The 25,910-nt window shown below is 36.8% G+C and overlaps 1 protein-coding gene across 1 annotated transcript in view; it reads left to right on the plus strand.

Annotated features, from left to right (window-relative positions):
- The first annotated feature begins 438 nt into the window (after positions 1-438).
- CEP72 (centrosomal protein 72) overlaps positions 439-25,910 on the plus strand; it is a 54,701-nt gene continuing 29,229 nt past the window's right edge. The window contains exons 1-8 of the mRNA XM_043976746.1: positions 439-514; positions 5,916-6,043; positions 7,248-7,440; positions 8,968-9,082; positions 11,523-11,704; positions 17,594-17,794; positions 21,270-21,604; positions 24,497-24,632. Coding sequence (XP_043832681.1) covers positions 439-514; positions 5,916-6,043; positions 7,248-7,440; positions 8,968-9,082; positions 11,523-11,704; positions 17,594-17,794; positions 21,270-21,604; positions 24,497-24,632 — 1,366 coding nt within the window. The remainder of the gene's footprint in view (positions 515-5,915; positions 6,044-7,247; positions 7,441-8,967; positions 9,083-11,522; positions 11,705-17,593; positions 17,795-21,269; positions 21,605-24,496; positions 24,633-25,910) is intronic.

The raw sequence follows: 25,910 nt of genomic DNA on the forward strand, positions 1-25,910 counted from the left end.
GCGCGTGCCCCTCCCCAGCACTCTCTTCCATCCCACCTCCCCCTCACCTCGAAAAATAAAAAAAAGACTACGGTGTTATTTTGTATTTGCTTGTATGTGTCCAAGGTAGCTCACCTAATAAAACTTAAACACCTCGAGGGCTTCTCAGGTGCTTCTCGGGGCTTGTTGATCTGCTCCAACTGCCTCATTGCACAGATGAGGGAAACCGAACCCTATAAAGGTGGAGATTATTTAAGTGGGAGCTGGAAATTAACAGCGGGGATTCGAACCTACGGCCTTGGGGCTTTTCACACCTGCCCCGCCCCCTGCCAAGCTCCCAGACCCGCCTTTCCTAGTAGACCCAGCGAATCCCTAAGCTCACTCTGACGCCTCTTCCCAGGTCCCGGACGGGATCTCACCGCGCAGGCGCCGGCGCAGGCGCGCTCGGTTTGAAAAAAAATGGCGATGGCGTTTAAGTTAGTATTGTCGGAGGAGAAGATCCGAGAGAAGAGCGGTCTCGGTCATCGCGATTTGCGTAATATGGGTAACCACTGCCAAATGGCCTTGAGGCCCGGGCTTTCTTTCCATTTCCATCCCGTTTAGCGGCTCCGGGGACTGGGGGTCCGCACTCTGTCAGCCCCGGGTGGGCTTGAGTCCCTCGGGTTAAAACGGCCCCAGGCCGCGGGAGAGCCCCCGAGGGGGCGGGGCTGGGGACGGGGGCTTCCCCTGCGGGCCGAGCCACCGCCTGCGCGCGCGCACACACATAGAAGCCCCTCTCCCACATATGGGTGCTTGTACCCCCACACACCCCCTACCCACCACAGCTCATGGTTAATTGCCCCCTCCCCTCCTCTCACGTGGACGCAGCCCTCCCCAAGCAGCCTGATGTTTACATAAACACATCAAGACCCAGCAACGCTTTGTTTGCCCCCGCAACGCCGGCCAGACCGTGGTGACGGAGGCGGCTTGTAGAAGCCAGCGGTGGCTGAATTGAGACTAGTTGTGATCTTACCTATTACAGGGTTGAGAAGGGCTGGTAAGTACCTTTGCAGCCAATGTCCTTTGTCTTAAGCAAAACTGACCTGAGCTAGTAAAGTTAGACCAAAGACTGGTTGGAAAAAAAAAAATAGGCACCACGTGTAGTTATAAGTACTTTGTAAGTCACTTTGAACATAAATAAGGTCGTTCGGTTTTTTTAATGAAATAACTTTTGAAAGGACTTTGGATTTTTAGATGTAAATTAAATTTTTTTCTTTTGGGCAAAATGGTTTTTGTTAAAGGGAATGAGCCATAAATACCCGCAGCAGAGCCCTATTAGGGAAGCCAACCCTATCTATAAGAGACAGTAGAATTCAGAGAAGACCCAGTCTTGTTTCTAGAAGTGTAGCTACTTTGAAATTTGATACAAGGCATCCCTTTGATACTCACTAGGATCTTCTTGACTAGCAAAACACTGATGCCCATTTAGTAGAGTGATTTTCATTAATTTAGAATCGTAATAGAATAGATTTAGAACTGGAAGAGCTCTTAGATTTCATTATATGGCCATTGGATTCTCCAGAATGAATCACCCTTACTAGGAAAAAAAATAGCCTATCGGGTTTATAATGGCTACTGAGTCAAACACCCTCATTTTAGAGATTAGCAAATGTTGGGAGACACAAAGAGGTAAAGCCAAGCAGTCAACAAGTATTACACCTACTATGTGCTAGGCACTGTGCTAGATGCTGAAAAGTTTCCAAGGTGAAATTTGAATCCATACATTCCTGAATCCTAGACCTAATGCCCAGTCTATTGTGTCTGATACCTCTCAGTCTTTTGGGACTGGCTGAATGGCCTGACTGAAAGAGTAGTCATTAATGGCTCGATAGCATCTTGGAGGGAGGTCTTCATTGAAGTGTTCATGTGCTGTTTAACATTTTTATCATTGACTTGGATAAAGGCATAGGAGGTATATCTAGGTGGTACAGTGTATAGAGCCCAGGGCCTGGAGTCAGGAAGACCTGATTTCAAATGTGGCCGCAGACCCTTACTAGCTGTGTGACCCTGGGGAAGTCATTTAACCCTTTTTGCCTCTGTTTCTTCATCTGTAAAATGAGCCAGAGAAGGAAATGGCAAACTGCTCTAGTCTGCCAAGAAAACCCCCCAAATGGGTTCACAGAGTCAGATACAACTGAAAAACAATTGAATAACAATAAAGGCACTGGTGGAATGCTTATTAGATTTGAAGGTAAGAAGCTGGAAGAAATAACTAATCCACTAGATAGAATTTAAAAAAACATTGACAGACTAGAATGTTTGGCTGAGTATGATGAATTTTAATAGGGATAAATGTAAAGTCTTACACTTAGGTACCAAAAATTCACAGTCAAGTACACAATAGTCCTGGCTAGGCACCAGTTCACCTGGAAAAGATCTAGTGGGTTGGGTGAAGTACAAGGTTTACTATTGTAACGATTGGAATGACGCCACCTGCTGGAGACTTACTGTAGAAGAGTTCCACCCATGAAGAGAAGGTCTTTGAGGGCAAGACCAGGAGTCTTTTCTTTGGCGTCACTTCCTGACGTGGGCTAGTGGGAGGAGGAAGGAAGAGACTGGCACTCGGTCTCACTCTCTTTCTTTTGGACTCTGGTGGAGAGCAGAGCTAGAAATGTGCTCTCCCTTTAATAGATAGGAATCTAGGCCTTTCTCTCTCTCTTTACCAAATTCTTGTTCTCCTTAATAAATGCTTAAAAGTCTAACTCTTGCTAAAGCTTATAATTTATTGGCGACCACTCATTGGATATTTTAGACAGACTAGCTAGAATTTTAGCCCTTAACACTATGTTGAAAACCTGAGGTGGCATGATTAAAAAACTCATGCTCTCTTTAGGGTGTTTTGTGACACATAAAGTTCTCATACCCGCACAGCTGGGGAATTCATTCCCTTTTCATCCCAATGGATCCCAAAATATCCTTGGAGATGGGAATTTTATTATATTTTAATGAAGTCAGAAGCATGGAGAAGAAAATAAGTTTCAGGGACTCATTTGGTGCTCATCCTGATAAGCACATAGTCCTGGGGTGCATAGTCCTGGGAACTGGGTATTGGTCAGGAGAAAGGTTTAAGACAAAATTATGCAATTTAGTTGCCCAGATTAGAAGATGAGAACTCATGATGCTTGCATGAGAGTGGATGGAGGAAGACACATCTGAAAGGCAACATTTATAAGAACTCAAGGAGTTAATAGATCATAGTGGCCTTTAGGAGTTTAAACTAGTTCTACCAACTTTGCAATTTTGCAGTCTCATTTCTTTTAAAGGAAATAGCAGTATTTTGTGATTTGGGAACAATTTTTCCCCAATATATTAATGTCTTCATCAGGATTCATTATTCCTCAATGAGGACAAGCCTTCCAGAACCACTTAAACTAAAAAATCCCTAAAATGCTTTTTTTCTGGGTGCATGCTTTGCAGTCTAATGAAAATGCCAAGATCTAATGGGCAAAAGAGGCTTACTCCTGAGAAAGGTTTTAGCATATATAGCTTTGCATGAAAAAGTAAGTTTCATCAGTAAAAATTACCTTTCCCCCCCAATTTTTAGTACTATAGTCTTTGTATTTTCTTGTCCATTTCAAGCTTTTTTTTTTTTTTTTTTGGTGAGGCAGTTGGAGTTAAGTGACTTGCCCAGGGTCACACAGCTAGTAAGTGTTAAGTGTCTTAGGTTGGATTTGAACTCAGGTACTCCTGAATCCCGGGCCGGTGCTCTATCCACTGCGCCACCTAGCTGCCCCTTCAAGCTTTAAAAAAAACAAAAACATTAAGCAGCTGTTAGATTTTACTCTTCTCCCTGTATCTTTGAAGTCTATCCCGTATTGCAGATTAATCACTGACAACCCCATAGACTTGTAGGTCCCTCTGAAGGGCTGTAGTTTGAGATCAAATTAGGCAATTCTGCAAAAATAATTTGCCAATTTGGGGCATTGGTGTTTGTTTTCAGTTGCATTTTCCTTTTTGCACATCAGTGCTGAGTAATCCTGTTTCATTGTGGGCTTAAACGATCCTTGAAACTCTTGATTTACCCCAACGATAGACATTGAAATATGCTTTTTTGGGAGCTCTTTAGGACATTTCCTTGTAGTTAGAGCCATTCTTAAAAACCACAGAATTAAAAGCAGTAAGAGAGAGCAATGAAAAAATGTGTGCTCTGCATGAAAATTTTATCACTAAACAAACAAGGAACTAATTAAAGGTAGGGAAATCTGTTAAATCCAGTTTCATCTGTTCAGGGCCACACTTCTGAATTAGTCTAGTGTCAGTAGAAGGACACAAGCATGAACATTGCTATCACAAAATGAAACTACCAGAATCATTGCTTATTCCAGCAATTTATGTACTACCATACGTTTGTTAAGGGTGTTCACCACTGTCATGAAGAAGCCTGGCACAGATTCCAGATTGAAAACACATGCCTTCTGGATGATGGAGTGCTCCAGATACTTATATTTGTGGATTACATTGTGCTTGTTCCACTGGAACATTACAGAACTTATTGGAAAAAATCTGTAACAACTCAAAAGAATTTGGCCTCATCATCCATCTAGGAAAAAAAAAGTGCATGAAGAATTCCCCTTGTCCAACATTTTGATATGCAGTTATATATACAGTCTATAGGGCCTCATCCTGCAGTTTCTTTCTCTTGGATAGACAGTACAAAGGGACAAGTTGGGTTGCTGAATCATATGTAAATATGTAATTAGGAGGAGGAAAGTGGGTTTGGATTGCCTTTGGGAAATTCTCAAACATAGTCCCAGAAATGTTGTCACACAGAAACAGGATTTGCGCTCAGGTCCTTTGGCTCCCAATACTAAGGTAATTTTATTCTTAAGAAAGCAGTTTCTTTAGGATCTATGACCTTCTACTATCTCGCACCAGCCTGCATTCCCAAGCTTATCAATGGAATGGTAAGGACATAACCCCATTGTAAGGGATTGAAGAATAAATTGGAGATATATGGTGTAGAGAAAATTGAGGTAGGAGTGGGATGGGTTTGAATGATTGCTTAGGAGGCGGCAAATGGATGATGATTCAGCAAAAGAGTTTGAAAGGCGGGTTGGATGGGTAGAAGAACCAAGAGAGAATGATATCATAGGAGCCAAGAGAAGAGAGACTGCTTAGGATGAGGTAGAGTCAGGAATGTATGAAACTGCTGAGAAGGTAGAGAAGATGAAGATGGAAGTTATTTTATAAAAAATTCTCCAATCTAAAAATTGATGGTGCTATTCATTTTTAATTCTAGATTTCTCTTTGGTACCTAGGCAAACTCACTTTACCATTATTATGTTTATTGTCAGTGACATACAAACCTATTTCATATTAAATACCTTTTAGAAAGGTATCACTAAAAAGATATGTGATGTTTTCTAAAACCAAATAAAAATAATTACTTTTTTGTGGTGCTCATTCACTCTTTTTTTTTTTTTTTGGTCTGCATCTTCTTCAAGTGCAGTGCACTTTATTGTGTTGTGACTTCTCAGTTGTGATATCCACAGACATAAACAGAAACTGTTTTGGGTTAAACCCCTTAAAAGATCTTTAAGATGGTTAAGAAAAAAGCACACAGGATGGTAAGGTGTAAGTGGATTGTTATCTGTAACACTGGGAAAATATGGGTGTCAGTGTCATTGATAGCATGGATCTTTTAGTAGAATACTTAAGTGTGGTCAACATTTTGATTTAATTACAAGGAGTTAGGGCAGAGTAATTTTAATTTTTATTATTTTTTTTTGTGGGGCAATGAGGGTTAAGTGACCTGCCCAGGGTCACACAGCTAGTAAGTGTCAAGTGTCTGAGGCCAAATTTAAACTCAGGTGTTCCTGAATCCAAGGCCAGTGCTTTATCCACTGTGCCACCTAACTGCCCCCGAAGTAAATAATTTTAAAATTTTCTGTTCTTAGGTGCACTTCAGTCACTATCTATTCCTGGAACTTACCAAGAAAAGATTACTCATCTAGGAAATTCTTTGAAAAATTTAACTTGTTTAAAGTCTCTAGATCTCTCACGCAATTCATTGATTTGTCTAGAGGTAAATTTTTAATTTGTTTTCATTTGAAAGAAACTGTTGCTATTTAGATTAAAGCAATAGAAAACAAAATTAGCTAAGAATATAATTTCCTTAAGTAAATAAAAATGCATTCCCTGTATTTATTTATTTTGTTCTGTATTTCTGTCTTATATTCTGAAATTATATTCTCTATGTGTAATTTAAAATTCTAAATGTGGGTTCTAATCTATCCCCTCAGTTTTGGGGGGAAACTGACTAAAATCACTGATAAACGAGTTTAGATTTTTTAATGGTTTATTGAAAGATAGTAAAAGAAAGAAAGATTGAGAACAGATTTCCTATAACCTGGCTATTCTAACATTCCTAATCTCCCACTTCTCAAGTTCTCTGCCACCACAACAATGTCTCCCAGCAAATGAGGCAGGAACTAGTCCCCAGCATCCGCTTCCTGCTTCCTGCTTCCTGCTTCCTGTTCCCCTCCCAGAAATGGGAGGTTTTTCAAGCCTGATTGGCTAGTGTCATTCAAAATCATTGGTTCACTGGGCCAAAGGTGGTCAAAGTTCAAAGTTGTTAGCTTCTAAGAACAGTTACTTTCTTAAGTACCCTTAAGTACCAGCCAGATGTGCTTAACTAGAAGTCAGCCAGTAATCCATTCAGTAGTCAGTTGCCTTATCCAATTCAATCAGTTTAAATTAACCTCCAGGTGGGCTCCTGAATATCTGCTAAATCTTATCTATCACCTTCCATTATCTTGACACATCTATTTTGGATTAACAAAACTAGTTCTCATTAATTGAGATAATATATCTAAAAAGGAAAGGTCTTAGGTGAAAACAGGAATAATTTTGCTTTTATTATATAAAAGATTAAAATATTAACTTATCCCTAATTTCATATTCATAATAAGATTCCTAAAAATATTTAAACATACGCTGAAAACAAAATGACTTTTTAAAAATGAGGACTGTGACACTGAATTTCCCAGTATTGTCATAGTACTGTGTCAAAATCCTTCCTGTCCACCTTAATGACAATGATAGCATTTTGTCTTTATTCCCATTCTGGTAATGACTTTTTGTTTCAGCAGATGTGGTTTTTATTTTTATGTGGAAGTCTTTTGTTAGTGATCTATTTTATTTCTTTACAACTTGCAAGCATCTTTATTTGAGTTTTTTTAAAGAGTGTGTACCGATTTTGCTTTCTTTTTTTGTTTGTTTGTTTACAGGGTATCGAGTACTTAACATTATTAGAAAATCTCAATCTTTACTACAATAATATTTCCTCACTAACAGAAGTATTTCGGCTTCATCAATTAACTGAACTAAAAGATGTGGATTTGCGACTGAATCCTGTAGCTAAGAATGAGCCCGATTATCGTCTTTTTCTTGTGTATATAATTCCAAGACTTAGACAGTTAGGTAGGAGAAACAATATTCATCAGATAATTAATTGTTTTCCGAAATTGTTATACTGTACAAAAATGGAATGATGATAATGTTTTCTTTTGTTTATGAAGGTGATGGTACTGATAAATTCAGACCTGTAATTTTTTTTCATTTGTGGTCATGGATTTACTTTTATCTCCCTATTTGGACCATTGTATTCTTCCATGTTTCTTTGTGGCAAGGGTATGTAAGAATGAACATCTGACTGACCTATATGTATATCAGTCCCATGACCTTGGCCTTAATTTGGTAGTACTAAGTAAAACTTGCTTTTTGAATTGTTTAGCAAAAGTAATTTAATTATATAAGTAATTCATTCATATAGTGCCTTCTATCACATTAAAACCCTGGTAGATCAAAATTTTCTTTTTTTCCATACTTAGAAGAAATAATAACTCACAAAATTCTTTAAGGTATGTAATGTACATTTCTCACAATTACCCTATAGTATGAGTAGATGGGTAAAATTCAGGAAGAGAAAAGACAGTTGCTTTCTTCTTTGTACTAAAATATTTCAAACTAAAAAATGAAAAAAAAAATTGCTTTCTTTATAGTAGATGTTATATAAGATTTTCTGTAAGAAAATTAAACTTTAGTTAGCATATGAATAAAAAATGGAATTGACTATAAACCTTAAAAGTCAACTTACTCTGATATAGAAGTTGTGGGACCAGTGCAGAATTATTCATCAAAAAGCTACGGTATAACCTTTTTGGCCTAGTTTTCGCATGTAAAATGAAGAAAGTAATGCTGTGGTACTCAGAACAATATTGGGAAGGTCAAAATGCTTGCAGAATGTTTTGATATTTGTTAAATTAGACCAGTTATGCTCGACTTAGGTACCATCATAATAGATACCAGCCTATATCTTTATCAAAAGTGAGAGGTGCTTGTTAAAGTATATATTATTTTTAGGTATATTGATGGTAGACTAGACACCTGGAAAGTTGGTTTATTAAAAATCTCTATTTTATTACTACTACTTCCACATTCCATAAATTAGACTTGAATAAAGTTATCCACATTATTTAAATGTGGATCTTTAAAGGAACTGTTGAAGTCCCTTCAGCTCTTGGACGTAGTATGTCATTCTAGGTAGGTAGGGTATGGTGGCTGGAATTAAGACGAACTCCTTATTTCCTCTCACTAGTCATTTTTTAAAGTCCTATACAGCCTGACTTCAGTCTGCCTCTCCAGCTTCATTAGACACTGCTCCTCTTTCTACTCCCTGTGATCCAGTCAAACTGGCCTTCTCAGTTTTTTATACACGCCATTCATTTTCTGTCTCAGTGGCTTTGCACTGTCCATCCCACATGCCTGGAATGTGCCTTTCTTACCTCTACCCTCCTGTCCCCTAAGATGTAGCTCAAGCTTCTTGTTGAAGCCTTTCTTGATCCCCTCAATAGTGTCCTCCCTACTAAACTACCTTTTATGTAATTATTTTGTATATATTTGTATTTATTACCTTTACATTTGATCGTGTGGATTCTTCTCCCCCAGATAATCGTTTAGTGAGAGAGAGTGAACGAAAAGCATCTCTTTCACATTTTTCTATGGAAGAAACATTTGAATCGAAACAGATTTCTTCAAATTCATTGAAAAACAAAGCAGAAAGGTATGAGCAGAAGTGATATTTGAATAATCAGAAAATTAAATTTGGAAATGTTAGAAAAATTTAGACCCAAATTAAAAACATTAAATAAGTACATATTCTTTTTTGGGGGGGGGGCAGGGCAATGAGGGTTAAGTGACTTGCCCAGGGTCACACAGGTAGCAAGTGTCAGGTGTCTGAGGCTGGATTTGAACTCAGGTCCTCCTGAATCCAGGGCTGGTGCTTCATCCATTGTGCCATCTAGTTGCCCCCATTCCTTAAAAAAAATTATTCTTATTTTTTAACATTCATTTCAAAAATTTCCCTATCCAAAGTCTCTCTCCAGTTCCTCCCTTACTCATTAAGAAGGCAAGCAATGAGAAGGCTCATTATGTATGTGTGTATACATGTATATATGTGTGTGTGTGTATATGTATATATATGAATTCATTAAAAACATTTCCATATTACCCATGTTCCATAAAAAGGCAAGAAAAATAAAGTTTAAAAAATATGCTTCAATCTGCCGAGTATATATTTTTAATGAAGGCTCCCCAAAAGATATTGGCATCTCAAATAATTTTTCCTTAATTCATGGAATGACATTGTTAGAAAGTCCAAATTATAGAATATCTAGGGGGCAGCTAGGTGGCTCAGTGGATTAAGCACCAGCCCTGGATTCAGGAGGACCTGAGTTCAAATTTGGCCTTGGACACTTGACACTTATTAGCTGTGGGACCCCGGGCAAGTCACTTAACCCTCATTATCCTGGCCTCCCCCACCCCCCCCCAAAAGAATCTCTAAAGGTAATAAGTTTTTATTATTTTAAATGAGTACTTTTGAATATCATTGAGTAGAAGTAATCTGTTGCTAGTGGACTTTGTGGCATAATAAAGCCTTAACAGATTTATGAGGGTTGGGCCCTTGCTAAAAGTTCATAATGGAAGATATCCACCATTGTGCTATATATATACAAAATACCATCCAGTATATAAAAATAATGGAATTGAATGGAGCCGATATAATAAAAATGATGATATTGCCTGAGTTTCTCTATATATTTAATGCTATGCCCATCAAACTTCCAAGGCATTATTTTGTAGAAGACAATATAGTAACATAATTCATTTGAGGTAAAGGTCTTAATAATACTAAGGCTAATAACATTTATATAACACTTTAAGGTTTAGAAAGTGTTTTACTTGTGTTATCTCATTTGAACCTCACTACAACTCTGTGAGGTAGGTGCTCTTATTATCCTTATTCATATTAGAAGTTTCTTTAATGATGGAAGTAATATGTTTAAAATATCCTAGAAGACAGCGATGATTGCCTTTTGGCATTGCCCTGTGTAATATCTTGTAGGTACTCTTGTCTGGATGGAAATTCATATAGTTGATATATCCGTGTAGTAAAAGTAGTGCTGAGCTTGGAATCGGGAGAGATTTGTGTTTGAACCCTAGCTTCAACTGAGTGGCCACGAACAAGTCATTTAAACTATTAAATATTTCCTTATTTGTAAAATAGGAATAATAATACTTGTATTACTTACCTCAAAAGAGTGCTTGTAGGAGAACAATTTATAAGCTTTTAACTTTGTTTTTAAGCTACTTTGTTTGAGCTTAGTGTAAATCAAATTACCTTGTAATGTCTTTAGATTTTCCTGTGCTTAAGAATGGCCAGATAAATAACCACAGAATTTAGATGATAACTTGGAAAGACTTCTCCTTTATTGATGAAACCAAGTTAGCTATGCAAAGAGAAAGCTTTTCACATTAATACTAGATAATAGCAGTAGTAATAAAAATCCTATTTATTTTTAACATTACATTTTTAAAATTTTGAATTCCATATTCTCTTCTTCTTAGCCCCTCCCCCACCTATCAAGAAGACAAGTAATATATCAATTATAGGTACTTATTTGTTTGTTTATTTATTTAAAAATCCTACCTACCCAGTATCTTTATCCTGTGGAACAGTGGTGTCAAACTCAAATAGAAAACAGGGCCACTGAGCCCTACATAAGGATCCCTGAAGCCACATATTAACTTAGAAAACCCCATATTAACATTTGTATTATATTGTACTTTTATCGATTTTGTTAAATATTTCCCAGCTACATTTTGATCTGGTTTGGGCCTTGCTCAGGATTGTTGCAGTAGGTATTTGACACTACTGCTGGAGAGAATAGTGTTGGTTGTTGTTGATGTTTCCATTGTGTCCTATTCTTGATGACCCCATTGGGGGCTTTCTTCCAGCTCATTTTACAGATGAGGAAACTGAGGCAAACAGGGTTAAGGGACTTGTCTAGGGTCACACAACTAGTAAATATCTGAGGCCAGATTAGAACTCAGGAAGATGAATATTCCTAACTCCAGGTCCAGTGTACTATGCATTACACCACCTAGCTACCTCAGTAGTGCTGATATAAAATGATAATTAACAATTTTGCTTTCTTGGGTAGAGATCAACATTCCAGAACTAAATACATTGACTCCCTAACAAAGAAGTGTTCAGTCATGGATGCAGAAGATGAAGCTGTTCTAAATCTAATTGCTGAATGTGAAATGGATTTGAGTAAGCCTCCCGGGATTACAAGTGCCAGTAAAAAAGACTGTGCTGTGCCTGAATTTCATAATTTGCAAGGTATTTTCCAGTAACTAATGCTTATTGAATGTTGGTAGTGGTCCATGTCACACATAACTATATAACTGGTGGTGTTTTTTTAAGCAGCAGAGTTTTGTAGAAAGAGTTCTGCATTTGGAGTTGGAGATCTGCTGGGCTTCAGGTTCCTCATCTGTAAAATAAGGGAATTGGACTAAAGGTCCTGTGATCCCTATTTTGAACTGGCTTGTTGATACAGGGTATTCCTAAAGGTTTTTTGGGGGTTTTTTTGGGTTTTTTTTTAGTGAGGCAGTTGGGGTTAAGTGACTTGCCCAGGGTCACACAGCTAGCAAGTGTTAAGTGTCTGAGGCCGGATTTGAACTCAGGTACTCCTGACTCCAGGGCCGGTGCTCTACCCACTGCGCCACCTAGCTGCCCCCTAAAGTTTTTAATAAAGTTTTAAATTTTAATATTTTAAGTTTTAGATATGACAAAAAGAAACAGCAAATGGCATTCAAAAGAAAATTTATTAACATTTATGACAAATGCGTACTTCTGCAGTGTATACTGGAGATCTGACAAAAGATTTAAAATTTCTTGCCAACTATGCAAAGAGAATTGTTTGCTTTCAGATGCAGTTTATAGATCATTTCCATATCTATAGTTTATTATGCCTTAAAAATTTCATAAGGTCTTTATGAAGATTTTGTATATTTGTCTAGACCTGTGATTTCAATGTTATAGGGAACATTCATTGAGTAAACTTCTCTTGCTAATGCAGGTTAACACGTTTTCTGAAGAAGCCTTAGACTTTCCTGAGTTTCTCAGGAATAAGATTAAAATGTAATTGGGAGAGGGCAGCTAGATGGCGCAGTGGATAAAGCATCGGTCCTGGAGTCAGGAGTACCTGAGTTCAAATGCAGCCTCAGACACTTAACACTTACTAGCTGTGTGACCCTGGGAAGTCACTTAACCCCAATTGCCTCACACACACACACACACACACACACACACACACACACACACACACACACACACACACACACACACAAACTGTAATTGGGAAAAAAAAATCATAGGGCAACTAGGTGGCGCAGTGGATAAAGCACCAGCCCTGGATTCAGGAGGACCTGAGTTCAAACTCAGACTTAGACACTTGATGCTTACTAGCTGTGTGACTCTGGGCATGTCACTTAACCCTCATTGCCCCACAAAAAGCAAAATTGTAATTGGGGAAACATCTACCTACGTAGATAAAACTACAGTAAAGCAGATGTTAACATGTGTTTTTTTAAAAGTCATAATGTCCCTGTAGGGTCCTTATTAAGTTACAGCAGTCCCCATTTCTCTTTATTTGACACTTTGGCCTTGTCAGAGAATTACCTGGAACACTGAGAGGTCAGGTGACTTGCCTAGGCTTACACAGCCAGTATGTTTCAGCAGCAGAACTTGAATCTGATCAGGTATTCTTGTCTCCTGGCTCTCTACATCTACTCCGTGTTATCATTTGCCTCCCTTGTTTATGTGTTTATACATACACACGTATTAATTTGTGATTACATTTCTTACTACTTTATGAATGTTTGTATATAAAGTTTTATGAAGTTTTAGTTATGCAGAAGACGGATTTTCATGATCAATTTCTAAGAGCTTTTCATTAACAATACCAAACCTGGGTAGCTAGGCAGCTGCTTTTTGGTATTGGGTTGGAATCCCAGAATTACCTTTATTAGCATGACATGATTTATCTTTAAGAATAGCCTTCTTTCCTTATTGTAATTCTCAGTATTTCTAATGTTTTGTTAATATTCCATATTTGTATACATATTTAGACATATAGATATATCAAGGTAAAACCTGACCAAAGATTCTCTCATTTATTCCTAACATAGCTTATTGCAGTGTACTTGAAGGGAGTATGGAGAGACTAGGGGTATACCGGAAATGGCTCTGGACTTGGTGTCAGGAGAGACTTGGGCTTGAATTTTGCTTCTGACACTTAATAGTCATGTGATCATAGGCAAGTTAACTTCTCTGAACATTGCTTTTCTCATCTGTGAAATGGGGATAATAGTGACCTATTACTTAACTCGAAGCTTGTTGTGAATATTAAATGAAATAAGGTACATACATTTCTTTACAAACCTTTACAGGGCTATATAAATATAAGTTATTACATCTAATAAACTTTTATAAATGGTTTATACAGTCAAGTGATGTAGGCACAGATTATGAAGGAGATTTATTATAAAAAGAAACTATACACATCATAAAATAAGCTGATTTCTAGAACAGTGCTCAAGGTAACTGTTTGTTCATGTTCTCATTCCCTAAGCTGCTTGAGGAGTAGCAAGTGTAAGTCATTGATTACATTAACCTGACTGAATGTCTACCCTATTCCTAATATAGCACCAAGTGTTTTGGCGTTAGCCTCAGAGAAGATGTCTCTCAGACATTGTGACTGTCTACATGAGGTGTTTATAGTATATATGTTTGTGAAACGGTCATAAGTTGTAAATAGAAATTTTTGACATTATATTTAGAGCCTATGAAAAAGAATGGTGCCAAAAGGTATTTTTAAAGTACTTATATATTAACAATATTACTTCCCTAGTCTTTCCAAATACTGTTTCTTCATAACAATATGCTGAGATAGTTCTTAAGATATATGTGTTCTAAACTTGAGGTAATTTTCATGTCTAATATGTTACTATAAGAAAATAAGTGATATTTTTAGCCAACATATACACCATGTACACACACATACAGACATACATATGTCCATACTGTACCACATATATTATGAATCTTTTATTCCTTATTTATATGTGGTTCTGAAAGAGGCATTGCAAAATTTAAGGCTCTGTATAAATGTTAGCTGTTGATATTATTATTATACTTTAGGTTGCATCTTTTCCCTTGTTTAATTTTCCATATCCGATTCTTTCCACTTGTAGTTTCACTTAAACGACATTTTATTTGGTTTTCTGCTCTTTCAAGTTATATCATGTGCTTAAAATATCTTCTTTAGGTCATCTCTTTTTTACCAGTGAAATACCTTGTAAAATCCCATCTCTTTTGTGAAGGCTTCTTAAACTGAATCAGAGAAAAAAATGATTTAAGGGAGATAACTGTATTAGGGGTGGACAAAGGAAAAATCTTTCTATGAGACCAAGATATATAATGGTTAGATGAAGAGAACATTTCAGCAGGTTTACTTGAGAGTTGTGTAAGGCTTAAGAAGAGATATAGGAAGAGAAGAGAGGTAGTCTATGGTACACTAATGGATGGCTTTGAAACAAAGAATGAGGATGTTAGACTTCATTAGTGGTGCTAGGAGAAATCATTTGCTAGGAGGTGGATGGTGATGCCAAAAATAGTATAAGTGTGGATACAAAATTAAGTGTTGATTGAAGTGGAATGAAGAATCTGTCTAAGAGGAGCTTGTTAATCAGTTTGAATGAAGATGAAATGACAAGGGTCTGGACTAAGGCTTTACAAGTAGGGGTGGAGAGCAAAGGATACTTATATGAAACTTTGAAATAAGGAGTAACACCAGATGTATAACTTTGGGCAAGTCACTTAACCCCTGTCTACCTCAGTTTCCTCACATGCAAAATGGGGAAAATAATAACATCTCCCAGGGTTGTTGTGAAGATCAAATGAGATAGTATTTGTAAAGTGCTTAGTGCAGAGCCTGACATATAGTATGCACTTAAAACATACTTGTTTCCTTCCCTCCCTTTGTGTAAGTTAAAAGTCTTCCTTGAAACCTGCCCATTGGGTTTTGAATCTAAGGAGAGAGAGAGAGAGAGAGATATCTATAGATATCTCTATATCTATCTATAGATAGATATATAGATTTCTATATCTCTTTATCTCTATCTCTATAGAGATATCTATAAATTCTCTCTCTCTGTATGACATTAGGAGAAAATGGGGATTGTTTTGAAGGAGAAGTAGGAGGAACTCATTGAGTTAATCTGAACAGGGCAGACTATGAATTGTTTCCAGATTATATTGTTGGTTCTTTTTTTGAGGGAATAGCTTTAATGAATACCATATTATTTCTTCTTATGTGTGACTCAGTAAACATTATGTGTAGAGTATTGTACCAGTTCAGGGGAAATACAAAGAGTAATAAATAACACAGATTCTCTGTCCTCAAGACCCATAGGATGTATTTGGGAAGTAGACAAGGAGAATATGGCAAGGAAATAAAAAAATCAGAGTTTATAAGATGAAAAGATCCCTTCCATTGGGTAGGACTGGGGAGCTTTCACAGAGAAAGTAACATTTGAGTTTATCTTTGAAGGATGGGTTGGATTTGAAAAGGCAAAGAGTGTGGGGAGGGCATTTTAGGCATAGGAAATGGTATGAGCTAAGGTACATAGATGGAAAATCACCTGACACATTCAGAAGATTGCAAGTGGTTCATTTTAGCTGGAGACTAGAATATGAGATGAGGCTACAAGCATTATTTGATGTTAGTGAAGGACAGAAAACCTTGAATTTCAGAGGAACACTGTGTCGATGGGGAACCATTGCAGGTTTTAAGCAATATAATAATGGAACCAGAGCATGCATTCAGAATTATGTGTTGTTCTTATTCAGGTAAAAAATAATGAAGTTCTTAATTATTCTGGTCACAGTGGTAACAGAAGAGGATAGATGCTAAAGATATTGGAGGGAAAATACTGAGTGAATGATTATATGTAGAGAATGTTATCCACTATGACTCTGAGGTTATAAGCATGGGTAACTTGGGGCTCTGTATTGTTACTCCTTAGCCATTGTTTGTTTTTCATTTTAAAATGAGTTTCTATTGATATCTTGTGTGGGTTTTGTTTTGTTTTGTTTTGTTTTTTTAGTGAGGCAATTGGGGTTAAGTGACTTGCCCATGGTCACACAGCTAGTAAGTGTTAAGTGTCTGAGGCTGGATTTGAACTCAGGTACTCCTGACTCCAGGGCCGGTGCTCTATCCACTATGCCATCTAGCTGCCCCTTGTGTGTGTTTTTTAAACATCACCATAATTTCTCCTAGTAGCTCTCTCTTTCCCAGAAAGTCATCCCATGTAAAAAATAGTATTTTTTTAAAGCCAAAAAAGAAAAAAATGGAAAAAAAATCAGTATAACTGATCAGCACATCAAAAACGTCTGAAAATATGTGCAGTTTACAGTACTTGTGAATCTCCCACCTCTGCAGAGGGGGATGGTGTTAGGGTGCCTTCTCATTGCTGTCCTTTTGAGTCAGACTTGTTTTCTATAATTTTGCAACATTCATTTGTGTGTGTATGTGTGTGTGTTTCCATTTACATTGTTGTGTGCATTATGTAACATACTGTTTTCTTGGCTCTGCTTATTTTACACTGCATTAGTTCATACAGATTTTTCCATGTTTCTCTCTACTCATCATTTCTTATTGCATACTAATTTTCTATTACATATATATGTATACATATGTGTGGTGTGTGTATATATATACACCACAATTTATTTAGCTGTTCCCCGGTTGATGGACATCCACTTTCTTTCTAGTTCTTTGCTATCACAAAAGATGCTGCTTCTGGTTTGCTTGGGCCCAGTCTTTGCTGGCATGACCTGTGCTGTCCTGTGCTCCACTCTTACCCAAGTGTGACAGACCTTCCTGGCCTACCCTTCTGAGTTGTCTTTGGTTGGAAAATTATTTCAACCCATCCTTTTGTGGGTTCTGCCACTCCAGGAATTGTTTTATGGCATTATTTAAAGGTGTTTGGAGGGGTTTGGGGGAGAGCTCATTTAAGTTGCTGCCTGTTCTCCACCATCTTGGCTCTGCCTCTGTGTCAGAAATATGCTTTTCTGATATTATTACTTGTCAGTTTGAAAATGTAATTGTATTTGTTATTTTATCTGATAAAACTTTTTTTATAATAGTTGTTTTTTAAAAACTAGGTTCTAGACATCTCCTTAGCCCTAAATCTTTGACAAATATCTCTGAAGATAACTTAAGGGGCTTTGATAGAAAAAAAAGCAGCAGCAAAGTGAGTTTTCTGGATGATAAACTTCATGAACATCCCAACTTGAAATGTCAAGATGAAATAGAAGGTCAGCATAAACATACGTCTCCCAGTCATTTTGACCTCCATCCCTCAGGTAATCAAATTAAAAATGAAAATTTTTTATTTAAATAAGTTTGTTTTGATTTTTTTTTACAATATATGATATAGCTATGGTAATCCTTATGCTTTTCTTTATGTCTATTGAAAACATTTAACATATTTTAAGTTTGCTATCAACTTGCAAATTGGGAGTTTTCTTTTGAATTTATAGTGCAGTTCTAAAATTTCATGTTCATTTTCTTGAAATATTTTTCATGGCATCATTTTGCATAATTTTATATAGCTTTTCATAGATAAGCAGCATTATGGCATAATGGATAGATAGATGACCTTGAAGTCAGGAAGACCTGGGATTAAGTCCTACCTCTGGGCTGTCAGACCCTGGCAAGACACTTAACCGTTTCGGTTCTCTAGGCTACTAAGAGTATAAGTTGCAGAGAAGGTAAAGATATGCACTAATAAGATATTCCTCATCAGGAGCTCCCTAGATGAGTGAAATTTCAGTTCCAGTCCTTTGTCTCTGTATCCTTTGTTTTAGATGTTTAGGTGCTAAAATTCTCAAGTTGAATCTTTTTGAACATTAATAACTGGTTCATAGTGTAATATTTTCAGACTTTCATTAATGTTTAAAATAGCACTTATAAAATAGTATGCTTTTATAACGTGCTGGATTTTCAAATTGGTAATTGATTTGTTGAGGTCTAGGATTATCATACTACTAAATTCATACTTCGAATAAACCTCATACTTTGAATAATTTTTGTTCCACAGACTAGGTCGTTTTTTGTGTTTTGTTTTGTTTTGTTTTCCGTATATCCATTACTGGAATTAAATTTAATTTTGGTCATTTAAAAGTTCAGTGAATCCCAATATTTTTGAAGTTAAAATGCTCCGTTATATTTTTGGATTTCACAAGTTTACCTTTGCTCAGTGTTACATAATTTTAGTTTTAAGGTTAAAATAAATTTGAGCTTAATTTTATTTTGAAATTTTTTTGAGGATTTCATTGATGTACTTAAAGACAATTGGAAACATCCCAAATATTAACTCTTAGAAAATACTGATAGAGTATTTAAAAATATTTTCTCTATAATTTTGCCATTTTAATACATGCTGTTTTTATTAGTGCCTTTCATATTTTTATTGTAAATTATATTATTCCCATGTGAGAAGTACTCATAATTATTTTGCCACTATGAAACCAACTAACCAACAAAATTTCCACAAGCACTGCATAACACAGAATTATAACAAGAAAGGGTTGTAGTCATCATCTATTCGAGTTCTTACTTTGTTTTAAACCCATAGTCATATTTTCTTTTTTTATCATTTCAGCTATTTCATCTCCCTTTTGTTTTATTTTGCTGTATTATTCTTCTCATTCTTATATATCCTTATGGAATTTGGCCTTTTTATACACAAATGATAATTTCTGGTCTTCTTAACTTTTTTCCTTTCAGTTAGACTTATTATTAATAAATGTTAATAACTTGCCTCTGATAGACATTAGTTATATGACAATTGATGAGTCAACTTCGGGGCAGCTAGGTGGTGCAGTGGATAGAGCACCAGCCCTGGAGTCAAGAGTACCTGAGTTCAAATCTGGCCTCAGACACTTAACACTAGCTGTGCGACCCTGGGCAAGTCACTTAACCCTAATTGGCTCACTAAAAATACAAAAAACAAAAAAAACCAGACAAGTTAACTTCTCTGTGTCCCTAGTGTACTCTCTGAGACTTTGCTGCAGAACAGTTGCTGATCAGAATGTGAAGAGACCATTTTTTTACCAGGAGTAAAGTTCTAAGCACTGTACAGAGTGCTGAGAATACAAAGAAAAAGGCGAAAACAGTCCCTGGCTTTTATATAGTAATAGGAAACAACACATTAAAGGATAGGGATATCAGGAGGGATATTTTGGTTTGGAAATTTTAGTGATGTTAAATAGAGACATAGAAGGGTAGATTGCTAGCTACTTCCTTTCTAGTAGCAATAGCAGTTGTAATTTGACTATGTCTCCAGAACAGAGAATCAGGGGTTGGGGAAAAGAGTAGCTTACTGGGCATGTATGTGCTGGCAAAGATCTTGACGAATAGTTGACTGGGTTGGAGAGGGACGCATATCTGAAGTCAACCCAGCAGGATAGAATAGTCCCATGTGCTCCAGTCAGGACAGTGGCGGGGGAAGGTGAGTTCCAGTTTGGCACTTATGGCTATGAAATGGTTTAGTCCTCTAGTGCATGGCCCCTGGTGTGGGTGACAAAGCAAATGATGAAGGAGATGGGTGAAGTTTGTCATGGCTAGAGCTTTCCTGATCTTATATAGTAGGTCACAGGAAGCCCTCACCAGGATGGAGTGGGGTGGGGAGGTGAGGAATGGCAATATGAAAATTCTGAAGACAAAGGCCTTACATAATCTTTGGACTGGATGGCAAGGGTCGCTGGTTAGGAGCAATATCTTATAACCCCGCATTTTTTTACCTGCTTATTATATGCCAGGCATATAATAAAATATCATAAAAGATAGGGATACAAAGAAAGGCAGAAATAAACAAATGAAACACATAGTCCATATTTCCAGGGATTGATTGTAAATACTAATCAGGAATATGACATGTGAACATTTAAGTGTGTACACTGTATACAGTATAAATGATGGTATTCTGAAAGAGAAGGGCATTAGCATCTGGTAAAACCAGGGAAGGTCGGCAGAGGGGGAGATGAGGAGGCTGAGCATTACAGGCATAAAGCACAGTCAGTACAAAGGCACAGAGATGAATGATGAATAGCATTTTCAAGAACTGCAAGTAAATGGACCATAGAGTTTGTGGAGAGGAGTAAGGTGTGAGAGACCTCGAAAGGGAGGAAGAGTTAGGTTTATGAAGAAATTTAAATACTAGACAGAGGACTTCATATTTGATCTTAGAGGTAATTAGGAGCCACTGGAGCGCCTTGAGTAAGTAGGGTAACATGGTCAGATCTGTGGAGGATAGATTAGAGTGGGGATAAGCTTGGAGGTAGGGAGAACAGTTCAGAGGCTATTGAAGTAGTCTAGGCAAGAGGCAAGAGGTACTGGGGACCTGAACTAGACTTGTAGCTGTGTGAGTAAAGTGAAGGAGGAGAACTATATAAATGATGTTATGAAAGTGGAAAGGACAAGCCTTGATAATGAATTGGATATATGGGATAAGTGAAAATGAGGAGTTGAAAAAGATGCTAAGATTTCATTTAAAAATTCAATTTATTAAATGTATTTCCATAATGAAGCAAATGATGAATTTTACATAATTCAAATTCCTTAGTTTTTATAGATACTAAAAATCTGTAAATATGAAGTATTCTTAGGAAAACAGAATGTTTGATTAGTACGTGAAGTAAACTTTAAATGCAAAAGTCATTTTTCCTATCTCTTACTTAATTTCCTTTTTTTTGTTGTTTTTGAATGATGATGTTAGTTTGAGAGTACCGGAACTAGTAGGTTAGGGGATATAATCATTTGCTCCTTACTTTATAGAATCTACAGGAATAGAGGGACCATTCAATAGTCCTGAACAGAAGAAAGTTACGTCAGCTCAAAAGATGCTAAAATCTTTAGCTACTTCTGGAATAATATATAAAAGAAAAATGCTTTATAGAAGATTACAGTCAATTCAGGAAGAGAATTGTCAGGATCTTTTGGAAAGAAATAATAGATTATCCAGTGCTGATGAAAGTATTTTCAACCAACAAATGGAAAGAAAAATGGAATTGGAAAGAAAAAATGACAGAAGTTTTTCTAACGTTGAGGGATCTGAACCTGATAGATCTGAACAACCAAGGACTAAAAACATAAATGCATCTGTCAAAGAGGTAAGCCAAAAAATGTGGTAATTTTGGCAGAATTGTTTTATTCAATGGGGCTCTAATATTTCTTATTTTATAATCATTAGATGTTAATGTTCATTTTTTTCTATTTATGGAGCACAGGATATTTTTATCCTCTAAGAATCATTAAACATTTAATATTAATTTAGATATATTAAGTTTAGTTACATATTATAGCTTGCCAAACTTTTTAAATTAGTTTTTATTATTATGCTTTTGTATGTTTCTTTAGAAACTTAATTCCTCATTTAAAAGATCTCCTACAATGTGAAATTGTTAAAACTAGAAGTATAATAATAGAGATTATTTAGGTGATTTTAGTATTTGCTTTTACACATCCATTTTGTTCAAAGTTGTAATTCACTCATTCCTGCCACATGGTGGCAGAGTCATCTTTGTCACTATCAGAGTCTTGGAAAGGCTGATTCAGTTGTGAGGCAAATGGCTCTGCCCACATCGACCTGTAGTACTCCATTTGTTTTGTTTTGGTTTTTGTTTGTTTTCCCCTTGGCTCATTTGTAGACTTGAACATAATTGTCCCAAACTGAGTGGGGGAAAATAGGACCCTGGCACCCTCACTCTAGGTGGCATGGTATAATAGAGATTTGGATTTGAAGTCAACTGTCCTCAAGTCCTCACTCTGCTCTTTACTATCTATGTAAACTTTGGGCCTTAGTTTCTGTAAAATGAGGGGAAAGATGACCTATTGGCTCCAAAACTTTAATCTTGTAATCAGATGATTCCCTCAGCCAGATAAGTTTTACTCTGGTGAGAGTTTCTAAAGGAAAGATTCTGTTTAGGGCATTTCCCCTTAACTTTAACCTAAGGTTTTAGTCACCTCTTCTAGTTGATTTCTAATACTTGTGGCCCCTAAGATTAGTAGAACCTCTTGACTGTCAGTTTTCCTTAGAATTGAAAGAGAATTTCAGTTGTCTAGTCTGACTCATCTCCCAAATCGTGAATCACCTAAACAAAACCCTCAGTAAGTGGTCATCCAGCCTTTACTTGAAGGCCTTTATTGATGGGAATAGGCAACTAGGTAGTGCCATAGTGGGTAGAATGTCAGGCCTGGAGTCAGGAAGACTCATCTTCCTGAGTTCAAATCCAGCCTCAGACACTTACTAGCTGTGTGACCCTGGGCAAGTCATTTTACCGTCTTTGCCTCAGTTCCTTATCTGTAAAATGAGCTGGAGAAGGCAATGGCAAATCACTACAGTGTCTCTGCCAAGAAAACCCCCAGTGCAGTCATGGAGAGTCAGACGTAACTGAAAAATGACTGAAGAACAACAACAAAAGTAATGTGAGACTTACTGCTCCCTTAGGCATCCCACAAGTAGCTGTAGTGTATCACTGTTTTTGGAGTCAGAGTACATTCAAGTCCTGGCTTTGCCACTTCTTATTTCTAGTGACTTGGGTATTAAATTAGGGATAATAATACTTGTGCTGCATCCCTCATATGGCTGCAGTAAGGAAGATCATTTTTAAAACTTCAAAGTGCCATGTAAACATGAATTATCACTATCACTATCATCAGTCCATGTTTGAACAATTCTCGTTTTTAGGACATTTTTTCCTTATATTGACCTGAGTTTTGCTTTTCCATAATTTTTATGCTTTAGTTGGATAGAACAGACACATCCAGGCAGAATAAGTCTGATCCTTCTGCCATATAATAGTCATGATTACTAGCTACCTCTGAGGTCTCTTATACTGTATTCTTTTTTCTCAGCTAAAAATCCCCAGATGTCTCATTTGATAGGTTTTCAAGTCCTTTTCACTATACTAGTTAGATTTGGAATCAGAAGATCTGAATTTGGGGGCAGCTAGGTGGATAAAGCACCGGCCCTGGAGTCAGGAGGACCTGAGTTCAAATCCAATCTGAGACACTTGGCACTTACTAGTTGTGTGACCCTAGGCAAGTCACTTAACCCTCATTGCCCTGCAAAAAAAAAAAAAAAAAAAGATCTGACTTTGAATCCTGGCTCTCTTCTTGATTACTTTTGTGACCTTGAGCCAATGACTGAATTTGTTTGGGCTTCAGTCTTCATTTATAAACTAAGGAGGTTGAAATTGATGACCTCTAAGGTCCCTTCCATCTCTAATTCATTGGTCCTATGACACTTTAGAACATGTTTTTCAGTGAATGACAGTAGGGTTTTGGTTAGTTTCCATGAAAAGTGACTAAAGAAACAGATTGCCCTCCTCCCAGCCCTAAAACACAAATCAATCAAAGAAAGTTTTGAAGTTCCCTAACCCAGTTCCTGTGCCTTTCTTTTCTCTCACTCCTATCTTCCAGTCACCAAAAAGCAAGACTTTCTGTTGAGTATTTTAATTAATTAATTAAAATTAGGTCTTGCAGGCCAACAGCCACTGTTCTTGTCTTGACTCTACGTCCACTCTTGTTGCTCCAACTCAGAGCCATTAATAGTACCAATAAATAGGGGCTATTGTATAGAGAAAAGTTTACGAGTATTTAAGGAAGCTTGTTTCTATGAAGATAAATCGTTCTTGACGACAGGTACAGGTTATTTCCCTTTTCCTAACTATTAACTCCTTATCTAGGGCTTAACACTTTTGCTTCTTCAAATGATCTTCACATGAAGAAGTGGAGAATAATTCTAATCACTGTGTAAAATAGGATGGGGACATAAATCCTTCTCTGACTATATACCATGGTCTATGGAAATCATCCTAAACCCAAAAGCTTCCCCAGAACTAGAGTGACATAGTAATAGAGATTCTGGTGGTACAAGCTGTTAGAGATAATATTAGGCTTTGGAGAAATAACTTATTAAGAAATGTTAGAGTTTAAGCAGAAGCACATTTGGTGTCACATGAATTTTTTTTTTAACTTCATAATCTTACTTTCCAATTCAGGTATCAAAATCTCATTCAACGACACAGACAATGAGTAAGGATATGTTTGAAATGGCACTCTTGGATACTCTTTTGGATTTAGTGGATAAATATTGGAATGGTCGCAAATCTCTACACGCCAATGAGAAGTTTCTTTGTGAGTGAAAACAAAACAAGCAAACAAATATAGTGCTTAATAATTCTAGGAATTGACAAGTCATTTGATTGTTGAACTGGGTTTTGAGAAGTATATTCATTCTACTTGTTCTTTAGGGTACCATTTGAAAGATTACTATTCAAATTCACAGAATTGTACTTTATGTAAGTGAAGGAATTATATGAATTTTTATGTTAGGAGGCATTTGAACAGGAGAGAGAATACAACTGACATGTCCAGGTGGTGGTTGAGGAGCCATATATAACTTTGTTAAGGTTGGCTTTGTACAAATCTGTGCTGCTTCAGCTAGGACTTGTGCTTGCTTGCTTTATTTATTTATTTATTTGACATTTCACCTACTGTTCTTGCATCCCCAAATTTCTGCTCTTGGGTTTTCCAAGGCTTTAAGCAATGTATGTGTGTGTGTGTATATGTATGTATGTATATACAGAGAGAGACAGAGAGAGAAAGAGAGTTTGTGTTTGTTTAAATTCTCCATAAGAACACAGCTCCTTACAAGTAGGGATAGTTTTATTCATTGTATTTGTATACTTAGTACCTAGCATAGTGCCTAACACATAGTAGGCATTTAATAAATACTTGTTGAATGACAAATACTTTCATTTACCAGCAAGTTCCTTTTGCCTTCTAGCTCAACTATGGGATTGATATGGTTCAGTTCTTCCAGTAATATATCATCAACTCATAGTTTCTGGACAATGATCTCATATTTAGATACTAGTAGTTACTGTTTATATATGGGAACGAAAGCTATGTGATTCTCAACACCTTCTATGCCCTTTTCCATCTCTCTACCAACATCTCAGCAGAAACAGATGAGCACTGCATAGTCCTGCATTACTCTTGTTTCATAGGTTACCGTCACTAAAAAAAAAATCATCATTCTGTAGTTAATCTACTGGTGATGGACCTCTCTTAATTTAGCTAATCTTAGTCCACAGACATATTATGTTACTGGGTCCGTATTTAAACAACCTGTAACTTGGCAGAATCTGGGGATATATATATATATATGTACACACACATGTATAACAATTATGTTACATAGTTCTACAATATATATCTCTATAATAAATAGAGTAGTTAAATAAATAGTTAAACTCAACACAGTTTGAGTCAGTCATCAAGCGTTATTAAGTAGCTCCTTTGTGTCAGACACTGTGTCTAGTGTTGGGAATTCAAAGAAAGACAAAAGATAATTCCTGCTCACAAGGAGCCCATAGTCTAATGGGGGAGGGAGGAACAACTATGTACAAA

The sequence above is a fragment of the Dromiciops gliroides genome, chromosome 1 (assembly GCF_019393635.1).
Source record: "Dromiciops gliroides isolate mDroGli1 chromosome 1, mDroGli1.pri, whole genome shotgun sequence".
NCBI lineage: Eukaryota > Metazoa > Chordata > Mammalia > Microbiotheria > Microbiotheriidae > Dromiciops > Dromiciops gliroides.